The sequence below is a fragment of the Podarcis liolepis genome (assembly GCF_965112155.1).
Source record: "Podarcis liolepis genome assembly, chromosome: 4".
NCBI classification, from domain to species: Eukaryota; Metazoa; Chordata; class Lepidosauria; order Squamata; family Lacertidae; genus Podarcis; species Podarcis liolepis.
In genome coordinates this window covers 84,898,566-84,911,716 of record NC_139558.1, presented here as the reverse complement: position 1 = coordinate 84,911,716, position 13,151 = coordinate 84,898,566, and the positions used below count along the sequence as shown (strand labels likewise).

Genomic DNA, 13,151 nt, shown 5'->3' with positions numbered 1-13,151 from the left:
TTTAAGCTTTATTTCCTTCCCTTCCCATTTCATCTCCAAGTTCAGCCAGTAACAGTATGAACTAGCATGTTCCAGTGTTTAACATTTTGGCTCCATCTTGGCTACATGTAAAACTCACACTTAGAACAGGATTGCTTGGCATGAACAAAAAATCTTAACTTTTCTTTATCCTTTCAACCAGTAGCCCTGCCAGACAATTTCTTTCTGCACCCTGCGGCAATATATTTACCAAACTCCAAGAAGAACACATCATTAGATGAGCACTGTCAATTATTAAGAAACTGGGCATATCCTGATGAACCTGATATTCCATATCCCAGCAGATCCCAGATGATGAAGCAAATGTCGACATCTGAGCATTATAGAATTGGTGATCAAAAATGATAACAATAAGAACATTGTCAAATATGCATGATGCACAGTTATGACCACTATGTACCATTAACCAATAATCCCCCTAACAAAGGGCTTCTTGGGCAAGTTGACATAGCAGCAACTTTAATAATCAGGCAAGATCAGCCATGTGTGGTGTTGGCCCCAATCACAGAAAAATATTCTCATGCATTAAGTATTGGCCATGAATGAGAATCTGCACTTTCACCCACACCAAAAGATGCATCCATTCAATTCAATGGAACCAGATGATCAAACTGAATAAGGGAAAATCAGGTTCACTGTTGACCAGCCTAGACACAGAGAGATGCACCTTGCTGTCTCTGTAGTGGGGCAGGCAATTGTCTCCTGTTCAGAGGCTTCCATTTGCACAATGAAACATTAACACTAAGGTCATCACTCCTCAATATAGGTACAATGGTGGACTATACATGTGTGTGTTGATTGAGTGATTTTAAAAATGTATACAGACTCTCTCTCTCTCTCTCTCTCTCTCTCTCTCACACACACACACACACACACACAAAAACATGTACACCTGGAAGGAAGACCCAAGTTAAAAATAACAAGTTAGAAATATAAATGTAGCTGCTCGATCACACAGCTATTTGGGACAGTGGTCACTTCACCAGGAAGTACACTGATGTTCACACACAACTGGGAAGTCCTTTCTGCAGGCAGTTGTTGTGTTTCCCCCATAGTTTATTACAGGCATAGGCAAACTTGGCCCTCCAGATGTTTTTTAGACTACAATTCCCATCATCCCTAACCACTGGTCCTGTTAGCTAGGGATGATGGGAGTTGTAGTCCCAAAAACATCTGGAAGGCCAAGTTTGCCTATGCCTGGTTTATTACCTTTGTGGCTTGCACTTCTCCCCACACCCCACCCCTAAACATCAAGCTGTAACTTCAATCATTGGTTGAAATTACAGAATGTTGGCAGTAGGCTGGTTTCTTACTAAGCAAATTGACAGAATAGTGCCTTCCAACACTATCAACACCTGCATAGCTGTGCCCCTTATTTAATATTTTTCATTGCCTCTCATTGGGAAGTGATAGGTGTAAAGTTAAGTAATTTGGTTCAAAATAGACACGCACCATTCTCAAGCTGATATTTAATTGTGGTTAACATCCATGACAACTGAAAAGTAGCAGAGAAACATTGTATGATAAGGAGACATCACAGCGTTCAGCGACAGCAGAAGAGCTCCACATCATTAAGTGCTGTGTCATCGCGCTCGCCTTGGTAACCCTGCACCTTTGTCTGGATCCCACAGACAGAACCAGAATAGCAGCGACTGCTCCAAGAGCCAAATCTACCCCAGGCAAGTCCCTGGCCTGTCAGTGCAGTTCCGTCTTGGCAGGTGAACTGGACGTTGTTGGCTGCTGTATCGTCGCCTTTGCCTTGGTGTTCTTCCACTCTCAGAGAGAAAGAGACCAGATTGCCTTGGGGACAGTATTTAATTTCTTTCCAGGATCCCCACCTGTCAAAGAAGATACTAATGTTAATTAGAAATGCACAAGGATCCCTCTGCTTGCGCCAAATGGGATCAAGCACTTGTGAGCATTTCAAGAGGGTGCTCCAAAAGCCTCAAAGGCCTTTCCATTGCTGCCTTCAAATGTCCACAATGTACCTGCCTCTGCGCCTCCTTCCTACCCCAACACTCTCCCCTCCCAGTGAAGGCAGTAGTCCATGGCCAGGAACCCAGAATTAGGTAGAGCTAGTAAGTCTATGAAACTGTTTGATATCATTTTGATGTTCCATTTACAATAAATCTTGCTTGGTAGAATGATCTAGCAAAATTATATATTTACTGGAAAAGGAGAGAGATGACAGGGCACATAGATCAGTTCACTAGGGCTCGACTTCTTTTAAGTTAGAGAACTCTCCTGAAGCAAAACAACCAGTATATTTCAGAGGATGTAATGTGGGATATAGGATTATGATCCTCCATCCCTGCTGTCAAGAAGAAAACACCAACAACTAGGGTATCATATGCCTGGGTACAGGGGTAGGCTTTAGATAGTTTAATTTTTTTTTCAAATGTTTCGAATATGTTTTGTTTTAACAGTACTTTTAAAATAAAGTACTTCTTTGGGAGGAAATGTGGGCTAGTACTTTAATAATTAGTGGTCCTGTAAGGAAAAACAATAACTGACTTGGGCTGCAATCCTACAAACACTTTGTTGCTGTTTAGTCGTTTAGTCGTGTCCGACTCTTTGTGACCCCATGGACCAGAGCACACCAGGCACTCCTGTCTTCCACTGCCTCCCGCAGTTTGGTCAGACTCATGTTTGTAGCTTCGAGAACACTATCAAACCATCTCGTCCTCTGTCGTCCCCTTCTCCTTGTGCCCTCCATCTTTCCCAACATCAGGGTCTTTTCCAGGGAGTCTTTTCTTCTCATGAGGTGGCCAAAGTATTGGAGCCTCAGCTTCACGATCTGTCCTTCCAGTGACAAACACTTTACCTAGAAGTAAGTCTCACTGAACTCAATGCAACTCCCAAACAAATAACTTCACTTAGTCCTTCCAGTTATTTAATCCCTGACAGTAATATGGTGTTTTCTAAGAACATCCTGGTTCTCTTGAATAGAATTGGAGTCTGTCTCTATTCGTTTCTTGGCTTCCATGAGGCAGAGCCAGGTCCAGATTTGGCCTTGAGTAAGATCCCCTTAATACAGAGCTTTCCGAACTTTCCATGAAGGAGTGTGGGGAGAGTTCACGCGACACACCTACACACTGCAGCTGACACACAAATGTGTTGTGACACACAGTTTGGAAAGCTCTGCCTTAATGTTTCCCTCCTTAAGTGTCATCACTGCCCCTTCATTTGCCTTCTTCTCTGAGTCCAACACATATGGCAAAAGAGGAGGGCAGGAAGAGCAGAATCTGCTCGTCCTCCTTCCTCCTTGCACTACTCACTTGCTCAGAGAGGTTAAGTGAATATGCAAGGAGGAGCGGCAGCTAAGCAAGGAAGAGCCAGAGGTTGGTACATGGTCTCCTACTGGAGTACAGGCCTCAGCAAGTGTCCAACAGTGCCAGCCCCTCAGGCTGGATTTGCCATGAATTCTGTGGTCTTGCAAAGTAGTGTTCGAAACCAGGAAAATGCTAGAGTTGATACCACTTGAGAGTTTTGAACAGGCAGTATGAATCCTGATGTTCACCTTTTGATGGTTCTGATTTAACCCAGCGTAAGTAATTTCCTGACAGCCCCTCCCATCTTCCAAACAATTACACCAAAGAATAAATGAAAGCAAGAAAGCTACTTACGGTCCAACTGAAGACTCAATTATTGATCCATCAGTGCAGTGGAGACGGACTCCATTCAGGGCTGTATCATCCCCAAGGCCTTGAACTGGCTCTACCTATTGGGAAAAATATGCCAGGCTAGCTTCCTCATGAGGTGATTATCTGGGTGATGGCCCATTCAGAGAACAAAGGAAAAGGGGCTCTGTGCCAGACACCAAATGGGTGGGACCCATCCTTCAACTCTTAGATAGTTAGAAAGACAAGCCTGGGTTTTAGAGCAGAGTTTTTGGTGATGTGAGGTAAAAGAACAGCAGCAAGCAGAGGGCCAGAGAATAATGTTTGATTTCTGCTTGTATCCAAGGCTGTGGCTATGAGAGAAGCAAAACCCTTTTGTAGGTAATGCTGTAAACCTCTCCATTGTAGGCTCAGGTTGTATATATGTGCAAATTAAACCATAGATCATAAAGACACCACAGTCTCCACTGTGCCTTATTCTAAAAGGAAACACGAACCCTGGGTAAGCACTTGGAACTCCTGGAATCTCGCACCACTTGGAAATTGGGCTGGTATGCAACAGTGGTGTCAGAAGGTGAGATTTGTGTTTCCTGGAGGTGGACCTGTGAGGAAGGTGTGCCCATGCCAAAATGAAGGGAGGAACAGCAACTTCCCTGGAGTGGGTCAGGTAGATGCTCCAGCAGCAGTTAGTGCAGCAGTGAGACCAGCTGATGATGACTGATTTCTCTACCCCCTGGGAGCCTGATGTGGAAAATGGGATGCAGGAGAAAAGTGCCTCAGTGGAGGACAAACTGCAGGATGGAGATGAAGAGCGGCTGCTAATAGATCTCTTTACTCCATGTGTGCCAGCGGAGCAGGAGGAGCAGCCTCACTCTAAAGAAAACATGAACCCCAGCTAGATGCCTGGAAACTCTGGAATCTTGCACCACTCAGAGACTGGGGTGGCATTCAGTAATATCATGGAGTCCCATTCTAACCACATAGCACAGAAAGAAAACAATCTTACCATTGAGAAAAAGCTCTTATTCCCTGCAGAGATCACTGGGGGTGAGGGGTGGGGGAAATAGGGATGGTATTCAACTAAGCTTTACATAGATTTGTCCCATTAATGAACACTACTAAAGTCTATTAATTGCATCAGGCTTCTCTTGAGTAAAGCTGAGCTGAATACAGTACCTCCAAAAGATATTGCCTTGTGAGACAGTTGGAAGGGCTTCATTGACCATACCTGGTCCAAAGGTCACTGGTCCCAACCGCCAACAGGATGCAACCACTTACATACAACCTGTGGCATTGAGGGGACTTGCACCCCTAAACACATACACACACACACACACACACACACACACACACACACACACACGGAAACAAACCATGCTAGAATACTTTCCCAGTAAAGAAATGAATTTAACAGAATCTCTCCTGATCAACCTCAGGGTAGGCGAAGAGGAAACCAGCCCATCACCTGGTTGCTGATATCTTGCCCATCATTCCTTAACACTTCTCCACCTTTTAGACAAAGGGGAAAAATAATAGACTTAAGAGTACAGCCATTGCCTATGCTCCCCCCCCCCCCTCCTCACGGAGGTCTAAAACTATGTTCTGGGAAGCATTCAGAAAGAAAGGAGGGGAAGAACTTTAGACAGAGCTGAATGTGACAACATCTCAGGAGCAAACCTTACCTTCAGTGAGAAGCCATGAGCATAAGATCCTGCTGGACAAAACTGGATTGCACCCCAAATACCCCACGGTCCTCCATTTGACACTGTGAGGATAGAATTATAGTTTCGGGCTTCTGCAGGCGCAAGGGAGCAGGAGAGGGTCAAGAAGACCACAGCTGGGATGGTAAAATCCATGGAAAGTAATCTGCTCTGAATCGAGGTGCAGAAAGTTAAAGAAAGTTGGGAATTTATAGCCCAGGACTTTGAGCTGTGCTGCTATTTCCAGAACTCAGTAAGAAGTCAGACAATACCACCAGAAGACAGAGTTGCATTAAATGCAAATCATGTCAAAAAGTGGCCAGGAAGTTTACAAAAGAGTTGGATTCCCCAAACCCTCTCAGAGTTGCTGGAACTCATCCAAGGCGAAATAATCCTGCAAAAATTTAACCTCTTCTCTATCTTTGCAATGTCCCGCAACACACTTGGGTATTATATCCACATCCTTGGAACTGCAACAATGAGAATTCAGGAGATGTGAAAGAAGGGAGAAACGTCACTAAATGCTGAGTCTAGATTTGTAAATTATACATGGTGGGGCACAGGATGGCCCCATAATGAGCCATTCTGACCTACAGTTCGCAGGCTGCAGATCATGGAAAAAACCACTACCAGAAAGAAAGAAAATGCCAGTGGAATGAGGGGTAACATATAAGTTCTAGGCAAGAGAATTGTGTGCCACATGTTAAGATTCCCAAAATAAAAATTAACAGTATATGTTAATGACACAAACCAGGAATAGGACGGGGGGGGATTTATGGTCTCTGTGGTTTGTACTTCCCACCCCCATGCCAAATACAAATCTGGGACTTTACTCGTTGGCTAAATAATCTGAAAGTGAGTAGCAGGCTTGTTTCTCACTAAGCAGTTGGGCAGAATAGTGCCTCCACATTTTTCTCTAACTGCCAGATGGGAATCCTCTGATGAACTAAACAGGCAATGTTTAGCTGATTCACCCTTAACATAGGACCTCAACTGTGGCCCTATGATTTCTTCCCGCAGATACAGTGGTGCCTTGGGTTACATATGCTTCAGGTTACATACGCTTCAGGTTACAGACTCTGCTAACCCAGAAATATTACCTCGGGTTAAGAACTTTGCTTCAGGATGAGAACAGAAATCATGCTCCAGCGGTGAGGCGGCAGCGGGAGGACCCATTAGCTAAAGTGGTACCTTCAGGTCAAGAACGAACCTCCAGAACGAATTAAGTTCTTAACCCAAGGTACCACTGTATAAGAAACATCCCTGGAGTCACAAGATAGTTGCCTAGTGAGGGAATTTCACAAGTATGCAGGTCCTACATAGACACACACACACACACCCTTTTGGGCTGACTAATCAAATAGATATGAATGACAGATGCATCTGCAGGGCCTCAGAAGCTAAACTCAAGGCCCGGGCATATAAATTTCGGTGCAGGAGGTCCTTCAGATAACCTGGCCCCAAACCACTTGCTGCTTTACAGGTAATCTGCAGCATTTTATACTGAGTCCAGAAATGAACAGGTAAGCAATGGCACTGATAAAGCATAGATATTATGTGCTCTGATCTTTTAACATAAGAAGAGTTTTGCTGGATCTGTCCACCAGCCATCTCATCTGACATCCTGTTCTCACAGTGGGCAACCGAGTGCCTATGGAAAATCAAAAACCAGTGCTTTCCCCATTGGTGATTCACAGCAAGTGTTATTCAGAGGCATATTGCCTCCAACAGTCCTGTCCCCCACCAGCATCTAAGCAGATGCACTCTGTACCAGCTGACACCTTTAAAAGCAGCCCCACAGGCAATGCAAGCTATTTTACTTTCTAGATTTGGATTTAAATATGTTTCCCCACCCACCAAAATAATTTCAGTTCTAGGTTGGAAACGCCAGAGTGCACTATGTTTGATTTCAGGACCAGCAAGATGAATTTAGACTGTGACTCAGCACAATATCTGTATGTTGGTTCACCAACACCTGCAGAGTTGTGCCCCTTGTTTAATTTTTTTTTCCATTTCCTCTCATTCAGAAGGGAAATGTGCAGAGTTACACAATTCAGATCAACACACACCATTCTCCAGCTGATATTTAATGATAGTTAACGTCCACGGCTACTGAAAATAGCAGAGAAACATGGTAAGATGTGGAGACGCAGAAGGTTCAGAAACAGCAGTAGAGGTGTACATCATTAAGTGCTGTGTCATCACTCAGGCCTTGTTTATCCTCCACCTTTGTCTGTATCCCACAGATAGAACCAGTGCAACGACGACTCGGTGAGCCAAAATGACCCCTGTCAAGTCCATGACCCTTCAGCACCTCTCCATCTTTGCAGATGAACATGATGTTGTTGGCTGCTGTATCATCATCTACGCCCCGGCCTTCTTCCACTCTCAGAGAGAAAGAGACCAGATTGCCTCTGGAACAATATTGGGCCTGTGTCCAGGATCCCCACCTGTCAAAGATGACATCAATGCTAATTAGAAATGCACAAACATCCCTCTGCTTGCTCAAAACAGGATGAAGCCTTTGTGAGCATTCCAACTGGATGCTCCAAAAGTCTCGTTCATGTGTTCACACTGTACCTGCCTCTGCCTGTCCTTCCTTTCCCAACACTCTCTCCTCCCAGTGAAGGTAGTGGCCCTTGGCCAGGAGCACAGAATTAGGTATCATTGGTACATGGGTATAGGTAAAGGTAAAGGGACCCCTGACCATCAGGTCCAGTCGTGGCCGACTCTGGGGTTGCAGCGCTCATCTCGCTTTATTGGCTGAGGGAGCTGGCGTACAACTTCTGGGTCATGTGGCCAGCATGACTAAGCCACTTCTGGCGAACCAGAGCAGCGCATGGAAACGCCGTTTACCTTCCTGCTGGAGCGGTACCTATTTATCTACTTGCACTGGTGTGCTTTCGAACTGCTAGGTTGGCAGGAGCAGGGACCGAGCAACGGGAATGCACCCCGTTGCGGGGATTCAAACCGCCGACCTTCTGATCGGCAAGTCCTAGGCTCTGTGGTTTAACCCACAGTGCCACCCGCGTCCCTTACATGGGTATATCAAACTGTAAAATATTGCTTTGGTATTTCATTTGCAATACGTATTACATGGTTAAACTTAAGATTGTCTGGGCCATAGATGAAACAGCAAAATTGTAGAGTTAATACCCTTTGAGAGCATAGAACAAGCAAGATGAATCCCGACATTTACCTTTTTGTGCTGCTTATCTAACCCAGCATAAATAATTTCATCTCAGCCTTTCCCACCACCACCACCTTCCAAACAATTACACCAAAAAGAAAGCAAGAAAGCTACTCACGGTCCAACTTTAGACTCAATTGTTGAACCATCAGTGCAGTGCAAGCGGATTCCATTCAGGCCTGTTTGATCACCAGGAACTTCGTCTGACTCCACCTAGTGAGAGAAGACAGAAAGAGATTTAATAAATGTGAAGATAAAGCTAGGATTGTAGTACTGCTCATATAAATAATGGCTAAGGGACACAGGGTTGAATCCACACCAAGTTAGTTATGCTTAGTCGCGCTGAAATCAGAGTCAAACAGATCTCATTGAACTCATGGTTAACAAATGCAATTAACATGATGTGGATCCAACAGTTTTCAGCTGGAATTATCCATGCCCTGTCTTCTAGCTCAGACCACTACAGTGGGGGGGTTGCTGAAAATAGGGGGTGTTATTCAGCTAAGTTTTACACTGATGTTAAAGAACTCTGCTAATGAATATTAATTTCAATAAGGCTTCTCTGAGTCAAACTGAGGACTTCATTGGCCATATTTGGCCCAAAGCTCATTGGTGCCAATGGCTCAAGACCTCCCTACCTAACACACAGGTTCCATTTACTGTATTTATTTTTCCCAATTTGAACTACAAAATGGTTATTTTCTTGAGTCAAAATGAGAGTACCCCTAAACATTTTTAGAGAGAAAAAACACTGGGTCTAGAACTATGTTCTGTGGAGTGTTCAGAAAGAAAGGAGAGAACTAAATTTAGATAGAGCTAGATGTGACAACAACTCAGGAGCAAACCTTACCTTCAATGAGAAGCCATGAGCAAAATATCCTTGTGGACAAAATTTCAGCGGCCCCCAGGTACCCCACTTTCCTCCATTTGACACAGTGAGAAGAGAAGCAGTGACTTGGGCTTCTGCAGGTGCAAGGCAGCAGGAGAGGGTCAAGAAGACCACAGCAGGGATGGTGATATCCATGGAAAATGATCTGCTCTGAATCAAGACAGAGAAGGCTGGCTGAAGAATAACAGCCTTGACAATTTATAGCCCAGAAATTTCAGCTGTGTCACTTATTTCAGAACACAGTAAGAGATTAGGCAATACCAACAGAAGACAGAGTTTCGTTAAAACCACATTATTTCAGTAGTGGCCAGGAACTTTGTGAAACAGATGGATTCCACTGAACTCCCCAGAGTTACTGAGAATCTGAGCTTGAACTCAACCAAGGGGAATTAAGCTTGCAAAAATTAATCTCCTCTGCCTCCACTTTATACAGCAACACACTTGGGTATTCTGTTGTTGTCATTTAGTCATCTGGTTGTGTCCAACTCTTTGTGACCCCATGGACCAGAGCATGCCAGGCACTCTTGTGTTCCACTGCCTCCCGCAGTTTGGTCAAACTCAAGTTGGTAGCTTCGAGAACACTGTCCAACCATCTCGTCCTCTGTCGTCCCCTTCTCCTTGTGCCCTCCATCTTTCCCAGCATCAGGGTCTTTTCCAGGGAGTCTTCTCTTCTCATGAGGCGGCCAAAGTATTGGAGCCTCAACTTCAGCAACTAGAATTATAGAATCATAGAATCATAGAGTTGGAAGAGACCACAAGGGCCATCGGGTCCAACCCCCTGCCAAGCAGGAAACACCATCAGAGCACTCCTGACATATGGTTGTCAAGCCTCTGCTTAAAGACCTCCAAAGAAGGAGACTCCACCACACTCCTGGACAGCAAATTCCACTGTCGAACAGCTCTTACTGTCAGGAAGTTCTTCCTAATGTTTAGGTGGAATCTTCTTTCTTGTAGTTTGGATCCATTGCTCCGTGTCCGCTTCTCTGGAGCAGCAGAAAACAACCTTTCTCCCTCCTCTATGTGACATCCTTTTATATATTTGAACATGGCTATCATATCACCCCTTAACCTCCTCGTCTCCAGGCTAAACATGCCCAGCTCCCTTAGCCGTTCCTCATAAGGCATCGTTTCCAGGCCTTTGACCATTTTGGTTGCCCTCCTCTGGACACGCTCCAGTTTGTCAGTGTCCTCCTTGAACTGTGGTGCCCAGAACTGGACACAGTACTCCAGGTGAGGTCTGACCAGAGCAGAATACAGTGGCACTATTACTTCCCTTGATCTAGATGCTATACTCCTATTGATGCAGCCCAGAATTGCATTGGCTTTTTTAGCTGCCGCGTCACACTGTTGGCTCATGTCAAGTTTGTGGTCAACCAAGACTCCTAGATCCTTTTCACATGTACTGCTCTCAAGCCAGGTGTCACCCATCTTGTATTTGTGCCTCTCATTTTTTTTGCCCAAGTGCAATACTTTACATTTCTCCCTGTTAAAATTCATCTTGTTTGTTTTTGCCCAGTTCTCTAATCTGTCAAGGTCGCTTTGAAGTGTGATCCTGTCCTCTGGGGTGTTAGCCACCCCTCCCAGTTTGGTGTCATCTGCAAATTTGATCAGGATGCCCTTGAGTCCATCATCCAAGTCGTTGATAAAGATGTTGAATAAGACCGGGCCCAAGACAGAACCCTGTGGCACCCCACTAGTCACTCTTCTCCAGGATGAAGAGGAACCTGTTGTTGTCATTTAGTCATCTGGTTGTGTCCAACTCTTTGTGACCCCATGGACCAGAGCATGCCAGAGCATGCTTTGTGACCAGAGCATGCCAGAGCATGCCAGAGCTCACTGTCCTTCCAGTGAGCACCCTAACAGATACATTGAGAATTCAGGAAAGGTGAAAGACAAGAGAAAGTGCCACCACATGCCGAGGATGGGATTGTGAATCTCACATAGGGACGGCCAAGACTGGCCCCATCCTGAGCCATTCTGACCTATGTTTCTCAGGAAGCAGCTTGCATGCGCTAGTGGATCATGCAGCCCCACTCCAGTGCTGCTAGGACCACGCACTACCATCACCAACACCATGCCAGTTGATCATGCAGCCACTTCTATGGATAGCTGTGGTGGGAGCCCAGGACCCTCCTTCAGATCGAGGCATTGCGGATTATGTCAGCCTGGAGAACACCTGTCCTGAGATCTTATATAAACTTTATTTAAACTTCTCTATCGCGGCTTGCAATGTCTGCTTTATAGAAGTTGAGGAAGACATGTTAGCCCATAATGGCCTTCTCAGGGATTGTGGTTGTTGTAACACAGCAAAAAATGATTTTTTTAATTTTTTGAAAGCTGCCTGCACATCTTGCTTCAAAACCTTCATTCTAATGGGCCTAGAGGCACCCTTTCTTCCCTCTCTGTGGAAGTAACGCTCCGCTTGTGCTGAGGCACACCTCGCACCCGGCACGCTCCCTGAGCTTCTGCCTCTTGTCTAGCAAACAGGGTTTTCCCCCTGACCGTTTGTCCTCTCTCAGATTTGGTTACTAGACATAATGCTTGGCTGGAGCATAACCAGGGACGCAGATGTAATCAAGTATTGGGGAACATTTTAGGGAAACACCTGCTGACATGTGTATTTGATAATAATGGAAATGTGCTTAGATGAAAATACGTCATGTTCAGAGTGGTTTCACTACTGCTTCCAATTGTTGACTTCTGCTAATAAAAGGAGCCTTGGCAGAGCTAGCCATGCAGCTTGTTTGGAGCATGCTTGCCAGTGTGTTTCTGCACAGCTCACCTGCATCCAACCTCCTGTCGTCCTCGTTATTCCTACACCTCTCTTTTATTATTATTATTATTATTATTATTATTATTATTATTATTATTATTAAAGTAATCTAAGAGACTGAGCCCTTTTCTCTCTCCAGGCCCTGTGCAGCCCCAGCACCAGTAGAAACGAGTTGCAGTAAACATTGTGTGTCAACACTTTAAGAAATAGCTTGATTCAGATAAACCACTCAGTTTCTGTGAATCTGTACTGCAATTAGTCCAAAGCAAGGTAAACCTGCAAAAGTTGATCCCTTTTGGTTCCATTGATTACCAGAAAAAAGGACATTCCAGTAGGGCGGGGGGCAGACTACAAAAGCCACATGGAGACCAGGAGTTGGAGGGGCAAGTGGGGCATTAACTCCTTTGGGGGGGGTTCTTGCCCTTCTTCTTTCCACCCCCTCTCCCACCTCAGTGCTGCACATCTGGGAGGACCGGTCTTGGATTAGTATTCATGTTTCTGGTGCATTTGGGATGCATTGGGGTGCATGTGTGTTCAAAGCAAGCAGGATGGAAATGGACAGAATAGTGCCTCCACTTTCCCCCTCATATCTTGTCTTCTGGATATGCTAGATATGCTAGATCGGAATCCAGCCTAGCTAATGATCTTACAGGAAGTCAGTATGGCCATTGTATCAGATCTTCCCACTTAGCCATGATGCTCACAGCATGGCCTTTGGCCAGTCACTCCTTCTTTAGATTAGATAGATAGATAGATAGATAGATAGATAGATAGATAGATGATGATAGATAGATAGATAGATAGATAGATAGATAGATGAGAGATAGAGATGATAGAGATAGAGATATGCTTCTCCTTCAGAAGAGATAGGTGCAAAATTAAGTAATTAAAATGAAAAGAATCACACACTACTTTCATGCCAATATTTAATTGTGGTTAA

General features: G+C 44.8%; 2 protein-coding genes across 2 annotated transcripts; both read right to left on the bottom strand.

Annotated features, from left to right (window-relative positions):
- Nucleotides 1-1,493: 1,493 nt before the first annotated feature.
- On the bottom strand, nt 1,494-6,347 carry LOC310705367 (vitelline membrane outer layer protein 1-like). The gene is made up of 3 exons (XM_083500062.1): nt 5,342-6,347; nt 3,666-3,760; nt 1,494-1,877 (listed from the first exon to the last, which is right to left on the bottom strand). Exons 1-3 carry the CDS (start codon nt 5,513-5,515, stop codon nt 1,583-1,585), a joined length of 564 nt encoding a protein of 187 aa, XP_083356188.1. The 5' UTR covers nt 5,516-6,347; the 3' UTR covers nt 1,494-1,582.
- Nucleotides 6,348-7,430: 1,083 nt separating this feature from the next.
- LOC310705400 (vitelline membrane outer layer protein 1-like) lies at nt 7,431-10,102 on the bottom strand. Its single transcript, XM_083500099.1, has 3 exons — nt 9,400-10,102; nt 8,668-8,762; nt 7,431-7,809 (listed from the first exon to the last, which is right to left on the bottom strand). Exons 1-3 carry the CDS (start codon nt 9,571-9,573, stop codon nt 7,518-7,520), a joined length of 561 nt encoding a protein of 186 aa, XP_083356225.1. The 5' UTR covers nt 9,574-10,102; the 3' UTR covers nt 7,431-7,517.
- Nucleotides 10,103-13,151: the final 3,049 nt, after the last annotated feature.

Coding starts and splice junctions, on each gene's coding strand:
- LOC310705400 (XM_083500099.1), bottom strand. CDS start 9,573: ATGGATATCACCATCCCTGCTGTGGTCTTCTTGACCCTCTCCTGCTGC. Junction 8,763..9,399: donor CTCATGGCTTCTCATTGAAG/GTAAGGTTTGCT, acceptor TTCTCTCACTAG/GTGGAGTCAGACGAAGTTCC. Junction 7,810..8,667: donor ATTGAGTCTAAAGTTGGACC/GTGAGTAGCTTT, acceptor CATCTTTGACAG/GTGGGGATCCTGGACACAGG.
- LOC310705367 (XM_083500062.1), bottom strand. CDS start 5,515: ATGGATTTTACCATCCCAGCTGTGGTCTTCTTGACCCTCTCCTGCTCC. Junction 3,761..5,341: donor CTCATGGCTTCTCACTGAAG/GTAAGGTTTGCT, acceptor TTTTCCCAATAG/GTAGAGCCAGTTCAAGGCCT. Junction 1,878..3,665: donor ATTGAGTCTTCAGTTGGACC/GTAAGTAGCTTT, acceptor CTTCTTTGACAG/GTGGGGATCCTGGAAAGAAA.